This window comes from Chaetodon auriga, chromosome 13 (assembly GCF_051107435.1).
Source record: "Chaetodon auriga isolate fChaAug3 chromosome 13, fChaAug3.hap1, whole genome shotgun sequence".
Lineage (NCBI taxonomy): Eukaryota > Metazoa > Chordata > Actinopteri > Chaetodontiformes > Chaetodontidae > Chaetodon > Chaetodon auriga.
In genome coordinates, this window is record NC_135086.1 from 20324684 (window position 1) to 20346889 (window position 22206).

A 22206-nucleotide genomic window follows, 5' to 3' on the forward strand; every position below is an offset into this window, starting at 1 on the left:
TTTGTAGGTCAGTGCATTGCATAACAGCGTGATGTGGTCTTGCCTGTGTTTTACAGTGGCAACTTTTACCGGTCGCACAACGCAGAGGCATTGAGTAACCGGAGGCATTTACTGTAAAGGGGAAATAGAATTAAAATAGAAACAGCTGCAAAGACACAAGAAACCTTTTCCTCTACTTGTTTGGACCTGCTCGGGGCCGAACTGTTAATGGTCAACTTCCAGCATTGCTGAAGTGTCAGTTGAGTACAAAAACCTGTATCTCCACCATGCTTTCAATCTCGCTCCTCCTGAATTCAGCTGCACAACAGGACATATGATCATTTCTTTGTGTCTGCTGACCTCAAGCTAAAAAGTGCACAAAAATTCAAGGTATGTTGTCCGGGTTGCCCAGAGCTGTGCTGTTTCCCCATTGGACGATGGGGGACCTTCAGCTCTTTAGATTTGGTATTCAGAGTGGAAAGCAAGATGGCACAGCGGAAGCTAAGATAACACGGCAAATGTTAACTCTGACACATTTCAGGCTCATTTGCATATTAAATGTAAAAGGTCACAGCTCTCAAAGCCATGTTTTAATGGACGACAGTGGATTATCACAGTGAAGAGCAGGCTGATAGAATCATGCGGCTCCCCGTATCACCAGTAGATGTCACTCTTTGCTTTGCGGTAGTGGAGATAGATCTATCAGACTGTGAGGGCTTTGTTTGGTGACCTGGGCTCTTGCTGTGTGTGCCGGCTCTCATAAATAGAGCATTTTGCTCATAGCAGAAGTATGGGCTTAGATGATGATTGAGATGACCTGTAAGACGGGGAGGGGGCCTAACAAAACAGGTCAACTGTAGCTGGCTCCAGAATTTTGAATGTGTGGAGTTCAAAGGCATTGCAAGAGCGATCAAACGTTCAAGTTTCCTGCCCCCCCCCCGCCCGATCAGGAGAGAAGTGGCGATAGTTATCCAGGTTTAGACGTTCCCTCGACAGCCCCCCGCAGATCTGTGTTTGTTCACATGCCGTTTCATGTTTGATAGGCGATTGCTTCTTTTTCTTTTTAAGATATCCTCATGAGGAAGGAAACTGCATCTTTGTTTTGAGTTTTTGAGATTCTTTTCAGTGAATCAAAGGCAGTTGTGAACTTGTGAGCGGTGGAAGTTCCTCTCTTTTATAAGCAGGATCTTCTGTGTAGCTGCCACGGTCACTTTTGAAAAAGCAGCGCGTGTTTGTTTTTTAAGTTCAGATAAGGAGAGAAAAGGCACGGCCGCATCAGGGGTCACTGAGCAGACCTTGCTGTGATTAGGACTGTTCGCGGATCAAAGACATAACATTTTGAACCTCCTCATTCTCCTGTGTTTTCAGGCATTCACTGTTTGCTCTCCCCCTCTGAGTCTCTCTCTCCGTCTGTCTCTCTCATGCATTTAAATACAGACCAGCTGTGTGATTAGTAAGTGCCAATCAGTTAGATCTCAGACTCACTCAGACACTGTCTGATTGGCCATCAGAACACATTGTGGGTCCCGCAGCAGGCTGTCCTATTACTGTGACGATTGCTGTGGTGTCGTTTTCAAGACAGAATTGGCCTGGCCTTTTTGTGATGGCAAAATTGGGTCTGTCAGCCCTGGCGGACCAGACGCAGCGGGATGATTTCACCACAGTGCTGGCTTCTTTGTCTCATTCTCGATCAGATTTCATCTGACAGGCTTCATCAATACCGATTAACTTAATCATCCTGTTGAAAAAAGCTGCTGCCTTTCTTTCGTTCTCCTGCCAGAGTGCGACTGCCTCATGTGACCACTCATCCTCATGTTATTCGCCATCCGTCCTCATCACCTGTCACATTAAAGGCAATTTTCGTAGTCACATCCATCCTGATAGCCGGTAAGGCAGGGTACTGAACTTTTATACTTTTAAGTTCTGACCAAACTTTGTAACACAAAGTTTCAAAGGCTGTGAACTGCTGAAAGCTGACATTGAAGCCATCAGATTATTAGTTCTGTTGATTTATTCACATATATGCCTTTTCATGGATTGTTTTACTCACATGTTTTGTTCAATTAAAAAAAGGAGAATGTTTTGTAGAAAAATGTGTGATGAGTACTACACTATAGTCACACTAGGTCACAGTTATTGTTTTAATTTATGCAGTGTGTCATAGTTGCTTTAATTATCAGTATTTGGACAAAGTGGATTTTACTTTTGCAGTTGGAATAATTCTTGCGTCTAATGAGATGACACAGTACAGCAGGTGGACCAGTCTGGTATCTGACCCCCTCCCAGGCCTAAATGAGACTGTAATCACACGGTGTGTTCCAAAACCTCACCAGCACGGTGCTTATTTGTGCCAGTTGGTCATGGTTTTCAGTCTACTTCAGTTCGGCACACAAAGCAGCACAGGCCGCTTATGCCAATTGGAATTAATGGCATCGGTGGGGCAGGTAAACAAAAATACCATGTGTTATCAACAGCACCACAAATAGTAGAAAAACACACATTTCACATGGTTTGTTGTAACTGAAGCCAGATGGAAAACGTACTGGACCGTCTCAGCCAACACTTAAAAGCTGTGAAAGCTTTAAATCAAAGCTAACTACAGTATCTCTTCCACCTGCTGCCATTTGATCATCAGCTGATAGAGGTTTCAGTGTCATACCTGCTGCCTGCACTCCGTTCAAGTGGGTTTCTCTGCCCTCGCGGTTAGGAAGCGACATGCTGGCCTAATCAAATGGAGCGTGACCACAGTGGTAGTTGTAGTTAGGGGTAATTAAAGTGTGACAGTACACGAAAAAGTCCCTGATCATGGAGAGATGAAAGAGATATCTCCAATGGTTTTTTTGATTTTATGGATGTTTCCACAAGTTGTGACATGGCCAAGCAGCTGGAACAGTGCATCAGGTGGGCCACTCATTTTGATGTGAAGTATGTGGTGCTTAACCACTTGGTTAGAGGGGCGAACTCAAGACCTCTTAGTCATGAATCTGAAAGATGTATTCAATGACCAGAATTTGTCATGTGATGAACAGCAATCCTAAGAAAGGAAGAAATTTTGTAATACCTTACCAGACCAGAGCAGAAAGCATGATAGTGCTAGAATCATGTATCCAAGGTAATGAATAACCAAGTTACTCTGTTCCATGTAAATGTCATATTCCACATGTGATCAAAACGGGATAATACTGTGTAAACATCATGGACGTTCACTAATCTGTAAAATGACACCATTGAAATCTCTTTCAGTTAATTGAGCAGTAAAGAGTGAGAAATGCACAAAGAACTCTACAAAAGAAGGAGTGGGATGAATAAAAAGTAAAAGCCACAGAGTATTTTAGGAGGTGCTGGTGTGTAGGCTGGAATGTTAGCAGGTCTGAGATGTGGGAAGGAGATATAGGGTGAACAAGTTATTCTCCAATCAATCTGCCACTGACCGCTGCACTTTATATTCTGCCATGACACATTTATCTGTGAATTCCAGAGGCAATGGACAGCAAAGTTAAAAAGAGTTAGAGGGCAGAGAAGAGTAAGCAGACTGAAGAGTAGAACAAACTGCTGTGTGCCTGCTTGAAGTCTTAAGAAATTGCTTTTTTAAATGTGGAGCTGGGTATTAAGCAGCAATACTTGTATGGTACCAAATGAAACGTGTCCATAGCAGAGAATAAAAGCTGGCATTGACTGCCTGTTCACATTTGTAATCTTGTTTACGTATTCTTTGATCACATAGTTCCTTATTGAAGTTGGAAAAAAATGGTACTTTTGGACTGCAGGTTACTTTCTTGTGATTTTTATGCCTCTGTGCCAGTGAGAGCGTTGACCAGAGGTGCATTGTTGTCCCGAAAACATCTGTCCATCCATCCGTCCCATTCTCGTGAATGTGATGTCTCAGGAGGAGCAGTCAGGAAGCATTTGGCTGCCACGTAAAGAACGTTTAGATGAAGCAGAGGATTAGAGAATGAACAGGTGATGACTTTGGTCTGCGTCTCTGCAGTCCAAACCTCTGCGTCAGCGACAGCGACAGCTATGAGGAGGCTTTACGTTTTCAGGTTGTCCGTCTGTCTGTCCGTCTTTGTGTATGTACTACAATCATCTGTCTGTATATATGTCCGTCTGCCCGTCCATGCATCCGTCCATCCTATTCTCATGAACAACACACCTCTCTTCAAATTTTGCTCCAAAGTTCGCTTGGACGCACAGATGAACTGATTGGATTTTGGCGGCCAAAGGTCGCTGTGACCTCATGAAACACGTTTTTGGCCATAACTCAAGAATTCATACAGTAATTATGACAAGATTTCCCAGAAATGTCTCATAGGATAAAATGATGAAGTGATGACACTTTCTGTCCAAAAGGTCAAAGGTCAGCTTCACTGTGAAATAATGATGTGCAAAAACACTTTCTGGCCATTATTAAATGCCAGAACAGAACAGACGGGCAGATTGTGACCATATATCACATTTGGTTGGATACTGAATTGCTCAGTAAGGGTGCCATATTGACATGTATACATGTCAGTAAGATAAAAAAAATACACATAATACCTTTTATTAAATTTCACTATGTATACAGTATCATATGAGTCTGGACAGACACGGATGTAAACTGCAGCTTGACTGGTTGGTGAAAGCACACAACCATGAGGCGGTAATTCTGCTTTTGTTTGTTTGCTTGTTTGTTTGTTTGTTTGTTTGTTTGTTTGTTTGTTTGTTTGGGTGTGTGTTGGAGAAAAACGTGGTCATAGGTCTCATCGCAGCTATTGATTTTGTATTGTTATGGCAGGAGTCCTCAAACTTAATACTCAAAGGTCTGCATCTGATTTCTATTCAAGGTCAGAGGTCCAAAACGTTTGGCGATAACAAAATAAGATCTTTTGTGATTGATCCAGCATGAAACAGAGGCAGACAAGGCTCAGACAGTTAGTCCATATTTATTTCTGACTCAGACATTTCATTACAAATACATTTACACAGACATGTTTTGTATCTGCAGTTTAAGAACTGACAGCGAATTCTCCCGTGTAACATTAATGTGTTACCTCGGCAGCAACAACACACAACACTGTTAACGCTGTTAATGTCGCCATGACAACGATGTCAATGATAGGGAAATAAGCTATATTAAAACCACATTCATCTGAGGACACGATCACTGTGAGGATCTCCAGCTACACAGTGTATTCAACGTCACTAATAATTTATTGATCAACAGTAAATTTATTTCAAGGCAGGCAGGGGCGTTCAATTACGATTGCCCAAGAGCCAGAGTGTTTCTGTGCAGACACTGTGGGGGCTGGACGTCTAACAGATAAGCTTGGTGGTTCTCCGACAGCTCCGGAATCATCTCCCGTAATCCGACCAGTTCACTGCCATCAGCTCCAGGGAATGGTCCCCCTGGATTCAGATGGTTTGATGGTGGGTCTATCGAGTAGGTTGGATGGAGATGGAGAATAATCTGTTTCTGTAAGAATGGGTGAACTATGAATTATGGCTGATTGCCAGGGGGTTGGCAAGCTAACCTGCCATCACTCTCAGGACTCACTGGTCCTGTTCTGCTGGTGAGAAATGTTAGATGTGCACATTTTGTGAATTCATTAATATCTGCAGGTTGGATGTAGCCCATGGGCCTCCAATTGATGATCACCGTGCTATGGGCAGTGTCCGGATTGACTTGCGGTCCAGACTTTGAGAAGCCCTGTGTGATGGTATCAGTAACAAAACTAATGTCAGCACTGGTATTCTGCTGTAATTGAATATAGTTGTCATCCCCACTCAGGTGAATTTTCTAAATGGTCATAGTGATGGTTTGACAATGACAATGATGGATACCAAAACCTGACCGTTACTGTATGTATTTTTTAGGGTCCCAGTCCTGAGAAAGTCATGCAAATCAAATAATTGATATTTCAAGTGAGGTCTTAAATAATATTTCTTAACAACACCAATTTAGAAAATTTTCAAATTTACTTCGCTTACCTTATTGGTGATATACATTATGTCATCCAAATTGGTATTAACAAGCTCTTAAAGAGTGTTGAAGTTAACTTGATTCAACTAACAAACATCCAGCTTTCTCCCTCCCGCCTGCACTCACTTATGTTAAAAAAAGAATCATCAGGAATCTAGCTGTCAGATTTACTATCGAAACACTGACACACTGAATATTTTTGTGTACCATAAATTCAGAATTAGCCCAAGATCCCTCCTTGTCCTCTTTCTTCCGAATCATTTACCCATTCTGCCTTTTTTCTCTCTCCTTCCCCGCTGTTCTCCCTTTCTCCCAGCTGAGCCGTCTCAGACTGCTCTAAATGAATGGTGTCTTTACTGAGCTCATAGACAATCAGCCATGCGCTGTCTCTAGCGGCTTGCTGTCTCAGTCAGACAGTTTTGAAGGGGGAGGAACATGGTGAGGGGTCTGGTGGTGACATCAGGGGACGTCTCAGAGAACATCTGTCTTGCACAGCTCAGTGTGAAGGTGCACAAGTGAGACTGTACAGCAACTTGGATTCTCTCAAGGGCAGATTGTTACTGACACCCCCTGGGATAAGCAGGCCTTATTTTCATTGCTTTGCCCGTCAATATCCCATCAGATATTCATGAAAATGCATCATTACTCCATGTCTTTGTATATATTTTTAACTAACCGCACTGATGTGAGGCTCACTGCTGCAGTCATGTTTCATTGTATTTGTTCAACAGTTGGAAGTCTGATACAGAAAAGGACCCACACGAAACATGTTTATCACAACATAATCTGTTGAAATGAAGCTATTTTTTCCTGCTGTTTTTGTCACAGGTTTATACACGGAGGTCAGCTCCTGAACGGTTTAGCTGGCCCAACCATAATGAGCGCCGGCCCCTTGCTCTCCACCACATGGTTTGGCCCCGACCAGAGAGCCACCGCAACAGCCGTGGCCACACTGTTCTCCTACCTTGGAGGCGCTGCTTCATTTGTAGTCGGACCTCTGGTAGTGCCAGCCCCCAATGAGACCCAGGCAGGAACCACAATGGCGGCAGCAGTTTCCGAAGGCTCCATCCGAGACAGGATCCAGCTGGTTATGTATGCAGGTACTGACAGCAAGCGAGAACCTCTGAGGGCACGGAGGATCGATAGCACATCATTTCAACATCATGTTGGCACTGTCAAGGGACACAAGTACAATCAGGCGAGGGGATCCAAGAATTTTGCACTAACACCAAAAAACCCCAATTATAATCTTCATAACCACCACTCTGAAAAATAGATTGCTGAGACTGTTATGCTTAACTGACTCAGAAAATTAAAAGCATGCTGAAAAGAGAAACAAGCACGCTGTAATAGATTGAGCCCGCGGCTTTTGTTTAATGTAAGAGTAGTATTTTCATTCATTTTAAAGGACAAAGCAGACACCTTGTGTGAACCAAAAGTTTTTGAGGTCATTGAGAAGAGAGAAGGACAGACATATGTCTTGTCTAGGAGGGCATTATGCTCACTCCAGGGGAGTTTCAGAGGACTTTTAGATGTCATGGTGACCCTTTTTAGAAAAAATTGGTCAGACTGTTTTATCTATGAAAGTAACACTTTTATCTGTGCTGCTGTGCTCTGGCAGAGTTGGCTGCCATTGCTGTGCTGTTTGTGGCAGTCCTGCTCTATTTCCCGTCACGCCCACCGATGCCTCCCAGTGTGGCCGCTGCAAGCCAGAGACTCAGTTACAGGAGCAGCATCTGCAGACTTCTTAGGTAAAACCACATGCACACGCACACACAGGCACACATGCTGACACACACACAGCATATGCACACAAGGTTATGTGACCAATATGATCTGACAGGTTTTGTTAAAAACCATACTTTCAGTACATTATTCAGTATGCCCGATTCAATGTGTCCTTGATTCAGCTCGTTTGCAGACATATAAAGGAAGTGAAACTTTCAGCACTGCATTTGAAATTAGTTTCAGGTGCTGTTATGTTTTACGACATCAGACCCGAAGGGAACAGTCAAGAGCATATTTCTGCAGCGCTTTCAATGCTCTCTAACCACTGTGTCTACAAATCCATTAGGTGTAGTTTGGTTTCTTATTTGCTGATGCATTGCGCGTTTCTTGTCTTAGAAAGTGAAAGTGACAGGATCTTGCGCTGGAGCAGGATATGGAATCTTAATGAAGGGGTCTGCCACTCACCATCTGCTTTGGTTTTTATCAAAGAAACCCCAGCCTTCCCTCTAGATTAATTACTAAACTATAACATGCTGGTTGCTGTTGAAAACCACATCATCCTCTACATCTGCACCACCAGAGCCAGTCATCAATATATTCTCAAAACACCATAGTGGAATGCATTCATTGATGTTTCATCACATTTGTCCTTCCCTTATGGTAAGGGCGGAGCTAAGTGATGGATTCACACTTCACTATAACCCTGCAACACACCCATCGTTACACTCTGTCACACTTTCCATCAAGGCAGTGTTTATCATCTGGGCAGAGGAAACGGCATTGCCTTAGGAGCGAGCGCTGCACCTTTTGCCCGGCTTGTGGAGGAATGAGGCCCATGGCAGTGGCCTGGGATTAAAGGGACTGCAGAAGGGAGAGGAAAAGCTGGGCGATGGCAGCCAGGGAGTTGGCCTAGCTTTGTTGGCTACCCTTGGTCCCCTGCAGTAAGAAATTGCTTCACTACAGTGCCATGCTTTCCACAGGCTCCTCACCAGCACAGAGAGGCTTAACTCCCTGTAAGAGCTCCCTCAGATAGATGACAGGGACCAAGCCGATATCAACCTAATGCATAGTTTTGGACAGATGTACACACACACACACACACGCACACACACACGCACACAGACTGGCCAACTTAACTAGGCCATCCAGCTGAGAGGGTTTCTGTTCCACATGTGATAGGCAGCCGTCCAGTGACCTGTTTGAGCAGCATGTTGTGTCTCGGTCCAGCAATATCAAGCCTTAGGATTCTGCTGCAGGGACCGGACATAGAGCAGGGAGAGTGACGTACGAGTGTTTGCATCCATGTGCACGGATACGGGTCTTTTACAGGTATTTTAGCCTCAGTTGGCTCATTGTTTTGTTTTTAAGCACATTCATTGCTTGGTTCAGTCTCACTGCATTTATCAGTCCTGTTTCCAGCAGCAGCAGTGAGCTGATTTCAAGACTAGACTGCCCTCATAAATCCGCTGTATGCTTCCTACCGAGTGCCTAATGTCAGAGTAACTGATTCACTAGTGAGATGAGTGGAACATCTAGCAGCTTAAGGAGTCAGATATTTTTTCTCAGAGTTTGGTGAATATCGATCTTGGATATATCAGGATGACAGAAATACGACCATTCTGTGGAGTTCTTGTGCCCACAAATGGACAAAAAAACAATTAATGTGGCTTTAAAGTAACTTAAATCACCACTGCAAACACACTAATTGTGTCAGTGTCTGGATCACTTTTTCTACTCACTATACGGACTGTATGTGATTGTGAAATTCACTACCAATCACAGAGACTGGTAGAGTACCAGTGCTCCTTTTCCCCCAAAAGTCTATATATCTCACTGCATGAAACCAATCTGGATCGTTTCATGTGAGGTAACATGAGGCTGGAGGTTGCTGTGGAACTGAAAATTGAGCTGGTAGTCTGCCGTGACCTACCAGCCGTAGCGTGAACGCAGAATAGTTTCATGACATTGAAGAAGAAAGTGGATTGGTCATGTCTGCGTGATACCTGATCTGCTTAAAGGTCGGCTGATTCTGAGCCAGCGGGTTGGATTGTCGCATCCTTACTTAAGTTTGAATCTTTAGACGCTGACAAAACGGTAACATTTTGTGGCCTCTGCAATGACAGCAGGTGGCAGTCAGCTAGTCAGTTAGCCTGCCTGATACCTGTCCATTGATGTATCTCTTCATCCATTTAGCCTGTCAGGGTCTGAGCACTGGTTAATGATCTTCAGCTTGATGAGTGCCTCCAGCTGTTCACATCTGCTTCCACAGCAGCAGTCTAATTAGAAGCCTGAATGTCTCTACACGTGGTGGAAAGTTATCATTGTATTCTGATCACAGTGTGAGGGAATACTAAACAGCCCAGAGCTTGAGTATTGATGATCCCTCCCTCCCCAGTCATACTCACTTTAGCTTTGAAAGTTGTCATCTTGATGCATTGATCCCCAGCTGGGTCTGCCAAGGACAAATAGCACTTAGCTGATGACGCCGCCAGCTTTGAGACTTCTTCGGAAATATTTCATCAACAGGAGGAAAGGAAAGGGAAAAAATGTCCCCTCTCTTACTCAGTAGCTAGTGTCTGCTTGCTTACATTTGGTTATCTAAATAAGCACCCGGACAGAGAAAAAGGTGCGTGGATATTGATTTCCTGCTATTGTGGCAAGGTTAATGAAAGGGTTGCTGGGAGAAAAGCAGAGAAGGTGCTCCATCACGGGGCTTTTATGACCGTCCCTCCATACTCTCCCCAAGGCCAAGTAGCCTCATACTGCTTAGGACATGACAGGCCTGCAGCAGGCAGACGGGCCGTGTTTGTTTCTCTGTGGAGTCAAAGCATTTCACGAATAAAAGTGATTCAGTGCACCAGTGTCAGCAGAGGGAAAGGATGTGCATATGTTTACAGCTGCAGTGCTTTTGCTTTACAGGTTATGCGTCATGGGCCAAGTTCCCCCCCATAGTTTGCAAAGTCAAACACTGACTCAAAGCGTGTGTGAACTTAATCTGTCTGTGTGTTGAGTGTTTGAAGGATAGTGCAGCAGAGCCCAAATTCTGCAGATGTTAATAACAAACAACGGCAGGGAAAATAAAATCAGGAGTTAAACAGTGTCCATAAACAAAAGAGATCAGAGCAAGAAAACAAACCAATCTGTGAACCTGCTGCCTGCTCTGCCAGCCTCGCCTCATTTGTCAGAAGCCCAGTGATTCTAATCATATTGTTAGGGTTGAGGAGGTGGCACTGATTTAAATCAGCAGGCCACCTCATTGGGCGAAGGTGATTAGCGTGGGTGTTCCGAGTGATTGTAATTGGGTTGCATGTGATTGGAGCGGAGCCATATACCCTAAAGAGGTGAGCTCTGTGTGTATACTAGATGTGCATACATAACGAGGCATATGGAGGTGCCTTTTTTTTCCCTGTTGTTCACAGGACACTGTGAGCTGATGAGATATTAGCAGACAGCTCGTATCAGACCACGCAGCACAATATCTGTAGCCTAAAGCTCTTCATCACAGCTGGGAGATCTCTTATTTGTACAGTTTGATTTCAGCTGATGACTTGATGAGCAGCCATCGGTAGACAGTACAGTCAGTTTGTGCTGAAAAGATAAGCCTGTTTATCATTTGGGCTGTGAACAGACAAGTCATCGGCCACAGTTTTGATAATCAAAAGTCATTTATCAAGCAAAAATGCCAAACATTTTCTGGTTTTTGCTTCCCAAATGTGAGCTCTTACGTAAACTTGCTGTAAATTTAATTGAATTGTCATTCAAGAAGCCTAAAACAATCAGTAGATAAATCCATAAAAATAATCTCCATCTATTTTCACCAAATAGTATGAAATGCTACCGAGACTGTTTGATTAAACAGTGCCGTCACATTGGAACATGGCATTTAAACTGAGATCTAAAGACTGAGTATCTTCTGTACTGAATGAAGTGATCAACAATTTTAAACATGCCTGATACTGACAGAGGCAGCTGTAGTAGTTGCCGTAATCATAGCCTTTCAATGTTTGCAGAAGAGGGAATCATTTCCATTCAATTTGATTATTTTGATTCAAGCTGTTTGATCGTTGCTGCAGCTCGAGTGAATTGATTCCATTATTTAGTTTAGCAGCAAAATTTATGATCAGTTCATCAACCCATCGAATGAATACACACACCATACTGTTGAGCCCCACAAGACTTTAGAGTGTTTTGAATAATCATATAAATCCATGGACTGTATTGTTCAGTTTTAGATGCAAATTGCTGTATTCCAGCAGCTCTGGCCACTGCGCTCAGGTAGCTGCATATCTCTCTGTCACTTCGCTCTTCACAAGGATAGATCTTCTGCTTTGACAGTAGCAGGGAGATGAGCCAGAGCTGTGTGACACATGCAGTGGGCTGGTGAAAAGACCTGAGGCCGATGGCAGGCCTCCAAACCAGTGAACAGAAGGGGAAGGAGACGTTTCATTATGCTGCTTTCACTGTTTTGTCTTAGGCTTCTGATGTTGGGATGTAGGTTGTCGTTGGAGGAGGCCTCACGCACGGTAATCCAATTAGTGCCATTTTTTCGTTAGATGAGACTATGAAACCCTTAATGAGGATTAAAATCAACTGCTGAACTTCACATCCATAGATATCAGAACATTTGCCCTTGTTCGTTATAATAAGAGCAAATGTGAAAATACTGTGCGGTGGAATGATTTGAGCAGGATGTAGTTAGATGCCGCATCAAATTCATGTGGAGATCTGCCCATTTAGTTATTGATTTGAGCAAACTGCTGCATGTAATGATTGATGTGCTGTGAGCTTTATGTTGGGCCCCATGAAAATTGATTGGTTCATTCGAGAAGTAAAGATCTTCTTACCCAGAGGACAGCGATAGGGCCCCTCGAAAAAATGTCTTGACAGTCTGCTTTTAAGGAACATAGGCAAATGGGTGTTGTATGGACATAAACCAGAAGGTAACAAAAGAACAACCCATTGTCTTTTCGCAGAACTTAATGTCCAGCATATTCTTTAGGACATCAGGACACATTATGCATCCTGTCTTGCATAGACACACCAGGTCAAAGAACTCATCCATATTCATATTTTGGGGAGACTCAGCACACAAACAGTTAGCTTGTAAGATCTTTTTGTGAGCACCATCTTGAATCTCTAATGTGTTTTCATCCCCTTTAGTAACCTGCGCTTCCTGATGATAGCCGTGGCCTATGCTGTCCCCACAGGAGTGATTGCTGGCTGGACAGGGGTCCTCGACATGGTCCTAACACCAGCTAAAGTCAGCCAGGTAGGCAGCAAAACACACACTTACATTTCGCCTTGAATTTTGCCAATGTGTTAGACTTTGAATAAGGAAGCGCATCAGTAAACCAAGGTCACTGACACAGAATACAGTGACCCTGGGCAGGCATTGCTTTCTGTGCACATTTTGCCAAAAGTAGTTTCTGCAGAGGGCTGTTCCAAACTCCATTCCATCAAAATGGTACAGTCCTGAGTTAGAACTGCTATTTTGACTGGCTTTTGTAAAAATGTGCAGACAAGGTCAGCTCTCAGTCTGCCGTCTATACATTGATCAAGTATGAATAGAAGCTCATCTTTTATTTCTGCATAAAATCAAAGTGTCATGAGTGGCTTGTCAGTCCATTTACCGGGTTTAATTTTCCCATTTTGAAAACCTCCTCTGTGCCAGTGACTGGTAGAAACAGTGACCGGTAGATGAAACTGTTTATGAAACAGCCTCAGTTTAATACTGATGTCTCTATACGATCCAAATAAAGAAACAAGACCATCAGCAAGAAGATTGGCTATTTCTAGATACTTATTCTGAATTCCTGTCCATTTCCACTTGAAATCAGATGAAACAATCCAGTGAGTAACTAAAAGTAAAAGAGAGCAGGAGGAGAATTTTGTTTTTGGTGTTATATTTCGTGGCAGGATCAGTAAAGAGAAAAAGAAAAGAATTGGCTGAAGAGCAAAAAAAAAGCTAAAAGGGATGGCGATAGAACACGGGCAGCCTTGGTTGGTCCTTCTACAGGTGGAGAGAATTGCGGGATTTGAAAGGATTTAGAACCAATCCTAAATTGGCCCTCTTCTCAGCCCTATTTATGAAATACACTGCAAAATGTGTGGTATGAATTTATGCTGGTATAGGTCACAGTGGGCATTACTTTAATACAACTGGTTTCCAACATTTCACATTAGCCTGGCTTATATCTTCCTACAAAAATATTACTCTGGAATGCTGATAGCTTCAGCTTTCTCAACAAAATTCAGCCATTGAATCTGTTAGTTTTGGGCTTACATGTAACTTAGGTGTGTGAATGGCACTATAACAAAGTGTACTTTATTCAACCATCATCACATTACAGTTGTTAATCTTACACAGCCAAGAGTAGAAACACTACCCCATCGCTTTGATTCCTGCATACAGTCTGTGTTTAAAAAAGAAAAATAGCATAAAAAATAAGTTCTTTCACTCACTTCCAAAACAAATGAACACACGAGCCAGATCAAGATCTTTATGACACGAGGCAGTGGTGCTCATGGGAAATGCAATCTTCATTCCGGGAAACACTCCCGCTTCTGTCCACAGGGTCTGCCAAAATCACACGAAAGTTCCTTGTAGTTGCTTTAAAGCAAATCTGAAATAGTGGAGATGTTGAGGGATAATTAACTCCATGTCTCCTATACTACAGTAAAAAGTGCATTTCAGTCTGTAGGGCCTCCAGACGGCTGAACCTTCCTGCAAGGGTTCATTAACTCACTCCCGCCCTCTTTTATATAACACATATAATACACTTTAAAGTTCAAAAGCATTGTGCCTCACCACACAAAAACAGATTTAGTAACTTTTGAGGGAACCAAAACATAAAACAGAACAATTATCGTTCATCTCTTCTCTCTTTGTGTGTTATCCAGTCATTGAACCTGCTCACAGCTTCTGTCCGTTCAGGCCCAGTCAAGTGCAGTTCACCATTTGCATGCCTGCTCACCATCTTCGGCCTGAGATAGACCGAAGAGGAAGACATGTTGAGTGGCACTGGGAGTGCGGCTGTGTGTAGTGTGCGTCTTTCAGGTCTCGACACAGCAGTCTGTCGGAAGACAAAGCGAGAATCTTTTCAAGGTTATCATCAGACAGTTGCTGCTTGAGACAAGATCACACACAGGAGAGCGGAGGATGAGACGCACCTCGTCACACCTCTGTCTTTATACCTCAGTGAAGAGGCAGCAGTGCGCATACCAAATTGTTCATAGATTTTCATTTGTTCTCAAAAGAGTTTTTTCTCTCTTCCATATTTCTTTTATCCATGCTATTTAAGAGGATAAAAAGTGTGTGAAGATGAAAAGCGTGTCGCAATGAGGTGAGTTGCGTTACAGGATATCCCATGGGTGCAAAACTTTGAGCTTAAAAATTAAATGAAAGCAGATAGTGGAGCATCTAAACAGGCGGAGGAGTACTAATGCAGCAAAAGACTTCTGAAGTGTTTCATTCTTCTTTGAGTGTGAGATGTTTGTTCTTAAAGTCAAGTTGAACTGAGGAAAACAAATATGGCATCTTCTTCTTTGTTAAGCTCAGTATGAATCTGCAGACCTATATCGTAGCTTAGGCTGTAAGCTTTGTTGATTCTGTCAGATCCAGAAACAGTGCGGAAAGATGCTGTTCAGGGAGTGAAATGAGCATTTCATACAAACACATGATGCTGTATGTAGACCTTATTCCTCTTTCTATCCCTAAACTCCCTTGCAATTTCAAAAATGTTTCTTGCTCTGTTCCCTTGGTCTTTTATTATCTTTCTCTCATCCCTGAAAAATGTTACTGAGACTGACTGTTTCTCTGGTAATTTAAAGTATGCAGTAAGAGCCTCGGGCCACGGCACAGCGCATTACAGCAAGAGAGCAATTCCATACTTTCTATTAATTTCCTCATGCTTTCCGATAATTTGTAAGCAGCCATGCTGAGATTTCAGGACTAAATATGACCAGAAATGCAACTGGGGTGTTTAACAACCAGCGAAGATTTAGTCAGTAAATTAAAAGCAGAGGGGCAGAGACACACAGGGATCAGCTGGCTGGCAAACGGTGCAGCAGGAGAAGATGTGGTGATCTGACTGAAGCCCGCCTTGGAAAGTTTGCAGGGTTATGGATGCTGAAACTGTATTAGCTTTAAGATGACTGCGTGTTGGGCTTTCTTAAGGTACATGCACACGGATTTCCAACAAGTTTTAGTGTGAGCATATTATGAGTTAGACATAGACACAGTACCTGTAATGTTACACTTGTGATTCTGAGGGGACACTTTCAAGCCTGGAGCTGGGGTGGATCCTAGGGGAAGCTGTGGTGGAACCACTGGTGGCTGGCAACCACCATTGCTGAATATTTAAGACCAGTGTTGTGCCACAAATCAGCCTTTCAGCCATAGCTCTTGTTTTGGAGAGAAACTTGTGAAACTTGAAGTTTTTGAGCGTTTTCCCACCCCATACAGTACACGTGCACTTGTGATCACATCCTGTGGGCTGTCTGTTAGGGCTACAATGGAAATATGGGGTTCTAGGGCCATTGATACAAGTCCTATAACCCTTATGGAAGCATGAGAGCTGCATATTCATCTGTGGCAGAAATTTTGCAGAAGAGTTCACTTGGACACAAGAATGAACTGATTACATTTTGGTGGTCAGACCTCATGACCTCATAACTCAAGAGTTCATGCACTAATTATGACACAATTTCACACAAATGTGTGAAATGGGACAAAATGATGAAGTGATGACATTGTATCTCCAAAAGACCAAAGGTCAGCTTCACTGTGACATCATAATGTTCTGCAAAAACACTTCTCAGGTCATTATTCAACACCTTAACTCAGGAACAGAAGGACAGACTGTGACCACATTTCACATTTGGTCAGGTACTGAATTGTTGACTCTAATCTTGGGTGTCCACCTTCAAACTGTGCTGATTGCAGAGATCTTCTGTGCTGCTGGGTTGAAGATGCATCCCCATTGTACAATTTGTAGCTTGTTTGTCGCAACACCCATCTTTGAATCATTGTAGTTCACCACAGGCTCATTGGTTCTGCTGATTGAGCTTCAGGTGATTGTTGTTGCTCCATGTGATGAAGCTCTCTATCAGTCCTCTGTAAAAATAGTCTCTAAGTGAAGACAGCATGTTTCTCACTGGAAGTTATTCATTGGAATCATAAGGGTCAATATATTGATAACTTCCACCAGAAAATACACTTAATGCCTAATTAAAGTCCTTCAAAGGCTGCACTACATTTATGAGTCTGGGCAGACATGGATGTAAACTGCAATCTGACTGGTTGACGGAGGCATACAACTGCTAGGTGGTAGTTGTAGTTGCTCATAATTTAGTTCTGTTGCCGTCTTGTACATACTGGGCAACTTGTAGCTGAGTAGTAAGTTGTTCCAGTGACAAACAGCAAGTCCAGGGCTTTGGTACTCTGCCGGGTGGACTTCCCCTTTGGAGTCACTTGGGGAGTGAATTGCTGTGGTGAAGGAGTTCACTTCCATCAAGTCCGACTATTTCCCAGTGAGCATACAGCAGCCATTGGAAGTATCGCCTTTCATTGACTTCAGCCCTGCAGACATGACGCTTGCTGCATTGCCCGAAAAAGAAATAAAAACAACAGAACTGGGCAGTTTTCTTTGACAGAAACACATATCAGTGGTTGCATTGCCGTTCTTGTTTCAGTTTTGCGCCTGAGATTCTCAAATGCAGTCAGTCCGTGCTTCCTACAGTTACAGCTTTTTGACAGCATAGTCTTCACTGTGTTTGTATTTTCTAAGAGCTGGGGTGAGACCAGAGCAAGAGCCAAAAGCATGGTGAAAGTATAAATGGTCAGACAAAGGCTTAAGTGTATTATTCTTACTCGTGACTTGGAATTGGGATAGTATAGGATCTTGTAAAAGCACTGCACTCCTGGGGCCTGAACACCTGAGTTCTGCTTGGGGAGTGTTCAAGACCTGCAAACAAAAGGATAATTCACTCAGTTTAGCACCATCATAATGATTATAACTCAGGAAATGTGTGCTGTACTCATTGGTCATATGTTATTGTCCCCTTAATGAACAACATCCATTTTGCATAACTAGATGCCTGGTCCATGCTAAGGATAAGGTCTGTGATTATTGGCTTAAAATGGCTTATAAAAGGTGATTGAGAGACACAGAGAGGATTAGGGAAAATAAACACATTACTGTGTGAAGAGCCTTGAGCCCTGGCTTTCCCTGCCCGAACACCAGTCATCTCCAGCTTATTGACACCATCGCAATATAGTAGACATGATGAAGCGTCAAATCTTTGAGGTTTCACCTCAACAAGCTGCCTCAGGCCACGCAACCAAGAGATGGGTGCCCTTCCAATGAGCTCCTAGCTTCTTACAGAAGGCCCACACACAACACTTGGAGTGTAATTTAGATTACACATAATGCCATTTAGACATTCATCACTTACTGAGCCAGAATGCATTTTACATTTAATATCTTTGATAGTCTACTTTTCTTCATTACAGAGTTTCCTGACAGGTCGCTGCAGAGTGTGATTAAGCAAACAGCATCAGATCTTGCTTTAGAGTCTGGTCACTTGCTGTCTCATCTTCCATATGGTTGGGTTTGGTTGAATGTGAGCTATTGCCACGAGGAGATTGATGGGAACCAAACACCTTCATTGGCACTTGGAGACATTCTCGCCCGGGTGCCACACACTGATTGTTTTTTTGTGCGTGTGTCTGTGTGTGTGCGCTTATGTGCTACACTTTCCCTCATATTGATTCTGCTTGGCCATAACGTCTTTTCTCCTGACTTTAAGGCTAAGTGTATGCGTTGGCTCTCATCTGTGTAAATAAGAAAGGACAACAATCTTGCACTCTTACACACATACACACACAGCTGCTCTTATAGCATTGCTGCCTGGCAATTTACCAGACACAGTGATTGACAGGCCTCTGTGGACTTCAGACACTTAGTGCCTGCTCTCTGTCTAACTCTGTCCCCACAGTCATGGACTGCATTTTGAACACTGAATAACCTTCTTTCATTCTCCCCCACCACCCCCTGTTCTTTTCTAACACACAGGTTGACGCAGGTTGGATTGGTTTCTGGTCGACTATTGGTGGATGTGTGTTTGGAGTAGCAATGGCCAGGTAAGCCACTATATACCCGTTTTTATTGTTTGACTATAGCATAGTATGATTTTTGATATGATTTTAAGGTGAAAAGGAAGTAATAAGCCAAGATTGTCCAAGCAAGTCCAGACTAGTAAGACTATTGATGTGCACAGATCCTTGGAATAATGGCCTTGCTAATTAGCGTCTCCCACAAACCCCCATCAAGCTGGTTAACGTGCATGCAGTCTTCTCATCCATGTGTTTTTGTAACTTGCTCATTGTGTGACTGTTGAATATGGTTTGAAGTGACTTCAAAGTTAACATAAATGCAGCAGCACCCTTCCCTGCTTCCAGACCTCTGAGTTGCCCCCCACATCTCAGATTTTCAGCGTTCTAAGTGAAAGCAAAATGGCAATTCAGTCTGATTATCAGGCTAATACCACTCAGCTCGGTGAAAACTCGATGGACCTGGTGAGGCATCAAATTAGAAAATAAGCGTTTACTGTAATCCCCCCTTTACATTTGCAGACCTTCTTTGCAGCTGAGTCTGGCATGTCTCTGAGATGGTCAGAACACCAGAGAGGTTGCACACACAGTGAGGGAGGTTGAAACCTCTCCTGCTTGGGAAAACCTGTGGGAAAAAAAAAAGAATTTAGCACTTCACATTTACCCTGATATAAAAAAGTCTTTAGAAGTGAGAAAATTATTTGTGAAAAGAACGATTAAGAAGTATTTGCAAGCAAATATATAATATATGTAAGAAGTAGTTTAGATCAGTGCTGCACCGCAAAAGAGCTACAAGATAAGAAGATCATTAAGAAATAAGAAAATGCATGTATCTGCGACACAAAGTGAGCTGGATCGGACTTTCTCTCGTTTTTCCTTCTTTTTTCATTGTAAAAATGATTCAGATGAAACACTCTGAGAAGGAAGAATCACTCTTCAATTGAACTGCTCACAACTCATAGGTTTATGCAACCTGGTTCACAAGTCAGTAGACATTACCTTGTTGAAAGGAGCACTGGCCTTTCAGACGAAGATAAAGGTAAAGCAGATGAACTGACTTAACTGACTTTTCAACATCACGATTTGCATAGTTAAAAGAGAAGACAATGGAAATTTTCATATGAATATATAGGGAGTCTTCTTTTTCCCCAACACCTCTGCAAATTGAATACAAATGTGACAGTTGACACACAGCCAAAACCATCTGCTGAAGGAATGAGTGAATTCATTTCTTACAGACCACATTAAGACAGCTGTGAATAAAGGGTCCTTTAATTCATAAAGCATGGAAGTAATCAATTCATGCTCTGTTTAATAGCCTTGGCTGTACCTTTGCTACCTGACAAACAAGATTAGAAACCAGTACCTTTGACTTTTCTTCACAGTGAAATAGCTCTGGTCGCTCTGTATGCATACATATTGTACTGATACTGTACTGTGTCCTTATAACAGTATTAATAACTAATAAATCTCTTATGAAAAATGGCAGAGGGTTCAATAGAGGTGGGGTCGGGTCCTCTCTGCTGCTCACCTAATCTCATCTACTCTCTTTTAATAAATGATCTGAAGCCAGTGACTCTGTGATAGAGCGAGGGAAATGGATGCTAATGCAACAGCCACTTCACCTCCATTGATGGATAGGGAGCTGCACCATGAAGACAAAGTGCGGAGTCTGCAAAAGCAAGGGATGCATTCCTCCTCTGACGGGATATATGTTTAGCGCAGGCTGATGCCCAATCAGCACTTCCAAGCAGGCCCACTGTTTTCTTTAAGTTGTAATCAGGGAAATAAGCCCATAACTCCCACTGTTAATCAATGAAGCTGTTTGCAGCACAAGATGAAAGGGTATGTAAACAGAGCAGTTGAATTATTGGTGTTGATTGCATAGACTCTGAGTCAGTGGAGGGATTGATTAGTCCCTCTTTGGTGCAACAGTTGATAGTAATTTGCTCTATGTGCAACTGTTGAAATGTGCTTAATGTGGCTGTGGGGTTGGTTATGAACTTCTCTTAGCCTCTGATCATGCCAGAGAGTTGTGCTCAGTGGGTAGCAATGGTAGAAATGATCCCTTATTGCATTTTCCCATTAGGGTTAATTTAGACAACAAAGCAAAATACCAATAAAGTATTCTCTGACTAAAGGTGGTCCATTCTTTTATGAAGCCGTGTGTGACGTAAGTTTTAAAAAGTGCTGTGAAAGTAAACTTGTCATTTCCTGTTGGTTGAAATCATTTTGATCAAGCATCAAACAGTGATTTGATTGCAGCTTATAAATGTTACCTGTGATTATATCACTATTTAGTGATCACAAATGTGACAAAGGTGATAACAGCACCATTACTCTGTCATCAACTGTATTGACTTTAAAAATCAGTGACTGCGGAAAAGTCATCAGTCTTATAATGCTACATACAAAGCTAGAATCAGCTGATTGAAGTGTTAACCCACCGTGATCTGCTGCTTCTGCTGCTGGGTCATTTACAATAGGGAGCAGACGTTCTCATTAATAATCAGTCACCGGGCTGATGGCTTTTTTTTTTTTCCGCTGTCACCGGGCTGATGGCTTTTTTTTTTTCACTTCTTCTCTTTGATTGGTGATGTCCGTTGGGAAGTGAGCCCCTAGATGCACAATCCGACTGAGGTCCTTTGATTAGAGAAATTCTTAAAACAGCAGAAGCAGAAGACATTTACCAGAGTCTTACTGCTTTGTTCCTTCTGTAAAACTAAATGCTGCCTCTCTGCTTTCTTTGTCTCTTTCTTCATCAGTGTGCTGCAATATGGCATCATTAGATACAGTCCCGGGAAAGCTTGTGGTAATGAACTGAGCAGAGAGCAATCTCTGTCCCTTGTCTTATCTACTAACAGCCCTTAAGATGTCCCTGTCCCTCCAGCTAGCACAAAATGGTGCCAATGCAGAGCACAGTTTACCACAGAGGGCAGAAAAAGGCCCCCTGTAAATGCTTTTCATGCTGCAGGTGTTGCAGTTTCACATTTTATGTGGCTTATACTCTTGCAAGGCTGAATTTCCTGGGGGATTAGCATTTGGCCTCTGCCAAAAAAACACTGGCTGCTTGCGAACATTTCATTGCCTGTGTCTTGCCGGTGGATAGTGGAATGGCAGGGACTTTGATGCAGCAGGTTCAATTAGTGGTGGATGCTCCAAGGTGTGGCACCTGTCATGGAAACATTTGACAAACAGTCTGGCAGCTGTTTAATTGTATGGCCAAGACAGAAGCTGACTGGATGACAGCGGCACACTGTACGCTTTTTTCACAGATTGAGGAGGGTAGAAAGAATAACTAACAAGCGTCCCTCATTATCTTCCCATTACAAGCTTCAGGAAAAGACGGGGGGGGAGGCGGGGAAGGACGAGGGGGTGGCGGAAAACAGAACCAAGGTATTCTCCTTCACATCACAAAGGTGTG

At 42.9% G+C, this 22206-nt stretch overlaps 1 protein-coding gene across 1 annotated transcript in view; it reads left to right on the forward strand.

Moving 5' to 3' along the window:
* The window catches only part of slc49a4 (solute carrier family 49 member 4), a 49281-nt gene that overhangs the window by 5749 nt on the left and 21326 nt on the right, over nucleotides 1-22206 (forward strand). Inside the window, exons 3-6 of the mRNA XM_076747725.1 lie at nucleotides 6770-7041; nucleotides 7563-7692; nucleotides 12830-12938; nucleotides 18745-18812. Of these exons, the coding sequence (XP_076603840.1) occupies nucleotides 6770-7041; nucleotides 7563-7692; nucleotides 12830-12938; nucleotides 18745-18812 (579 nt within the window). The remainder of the gene's footprint in view (nucleotides 1-6769; nucleotides 7042-7562; nucleotides 7693-12829; nucleotides 12939-18744; nucleotides 18813-22206) is intronic.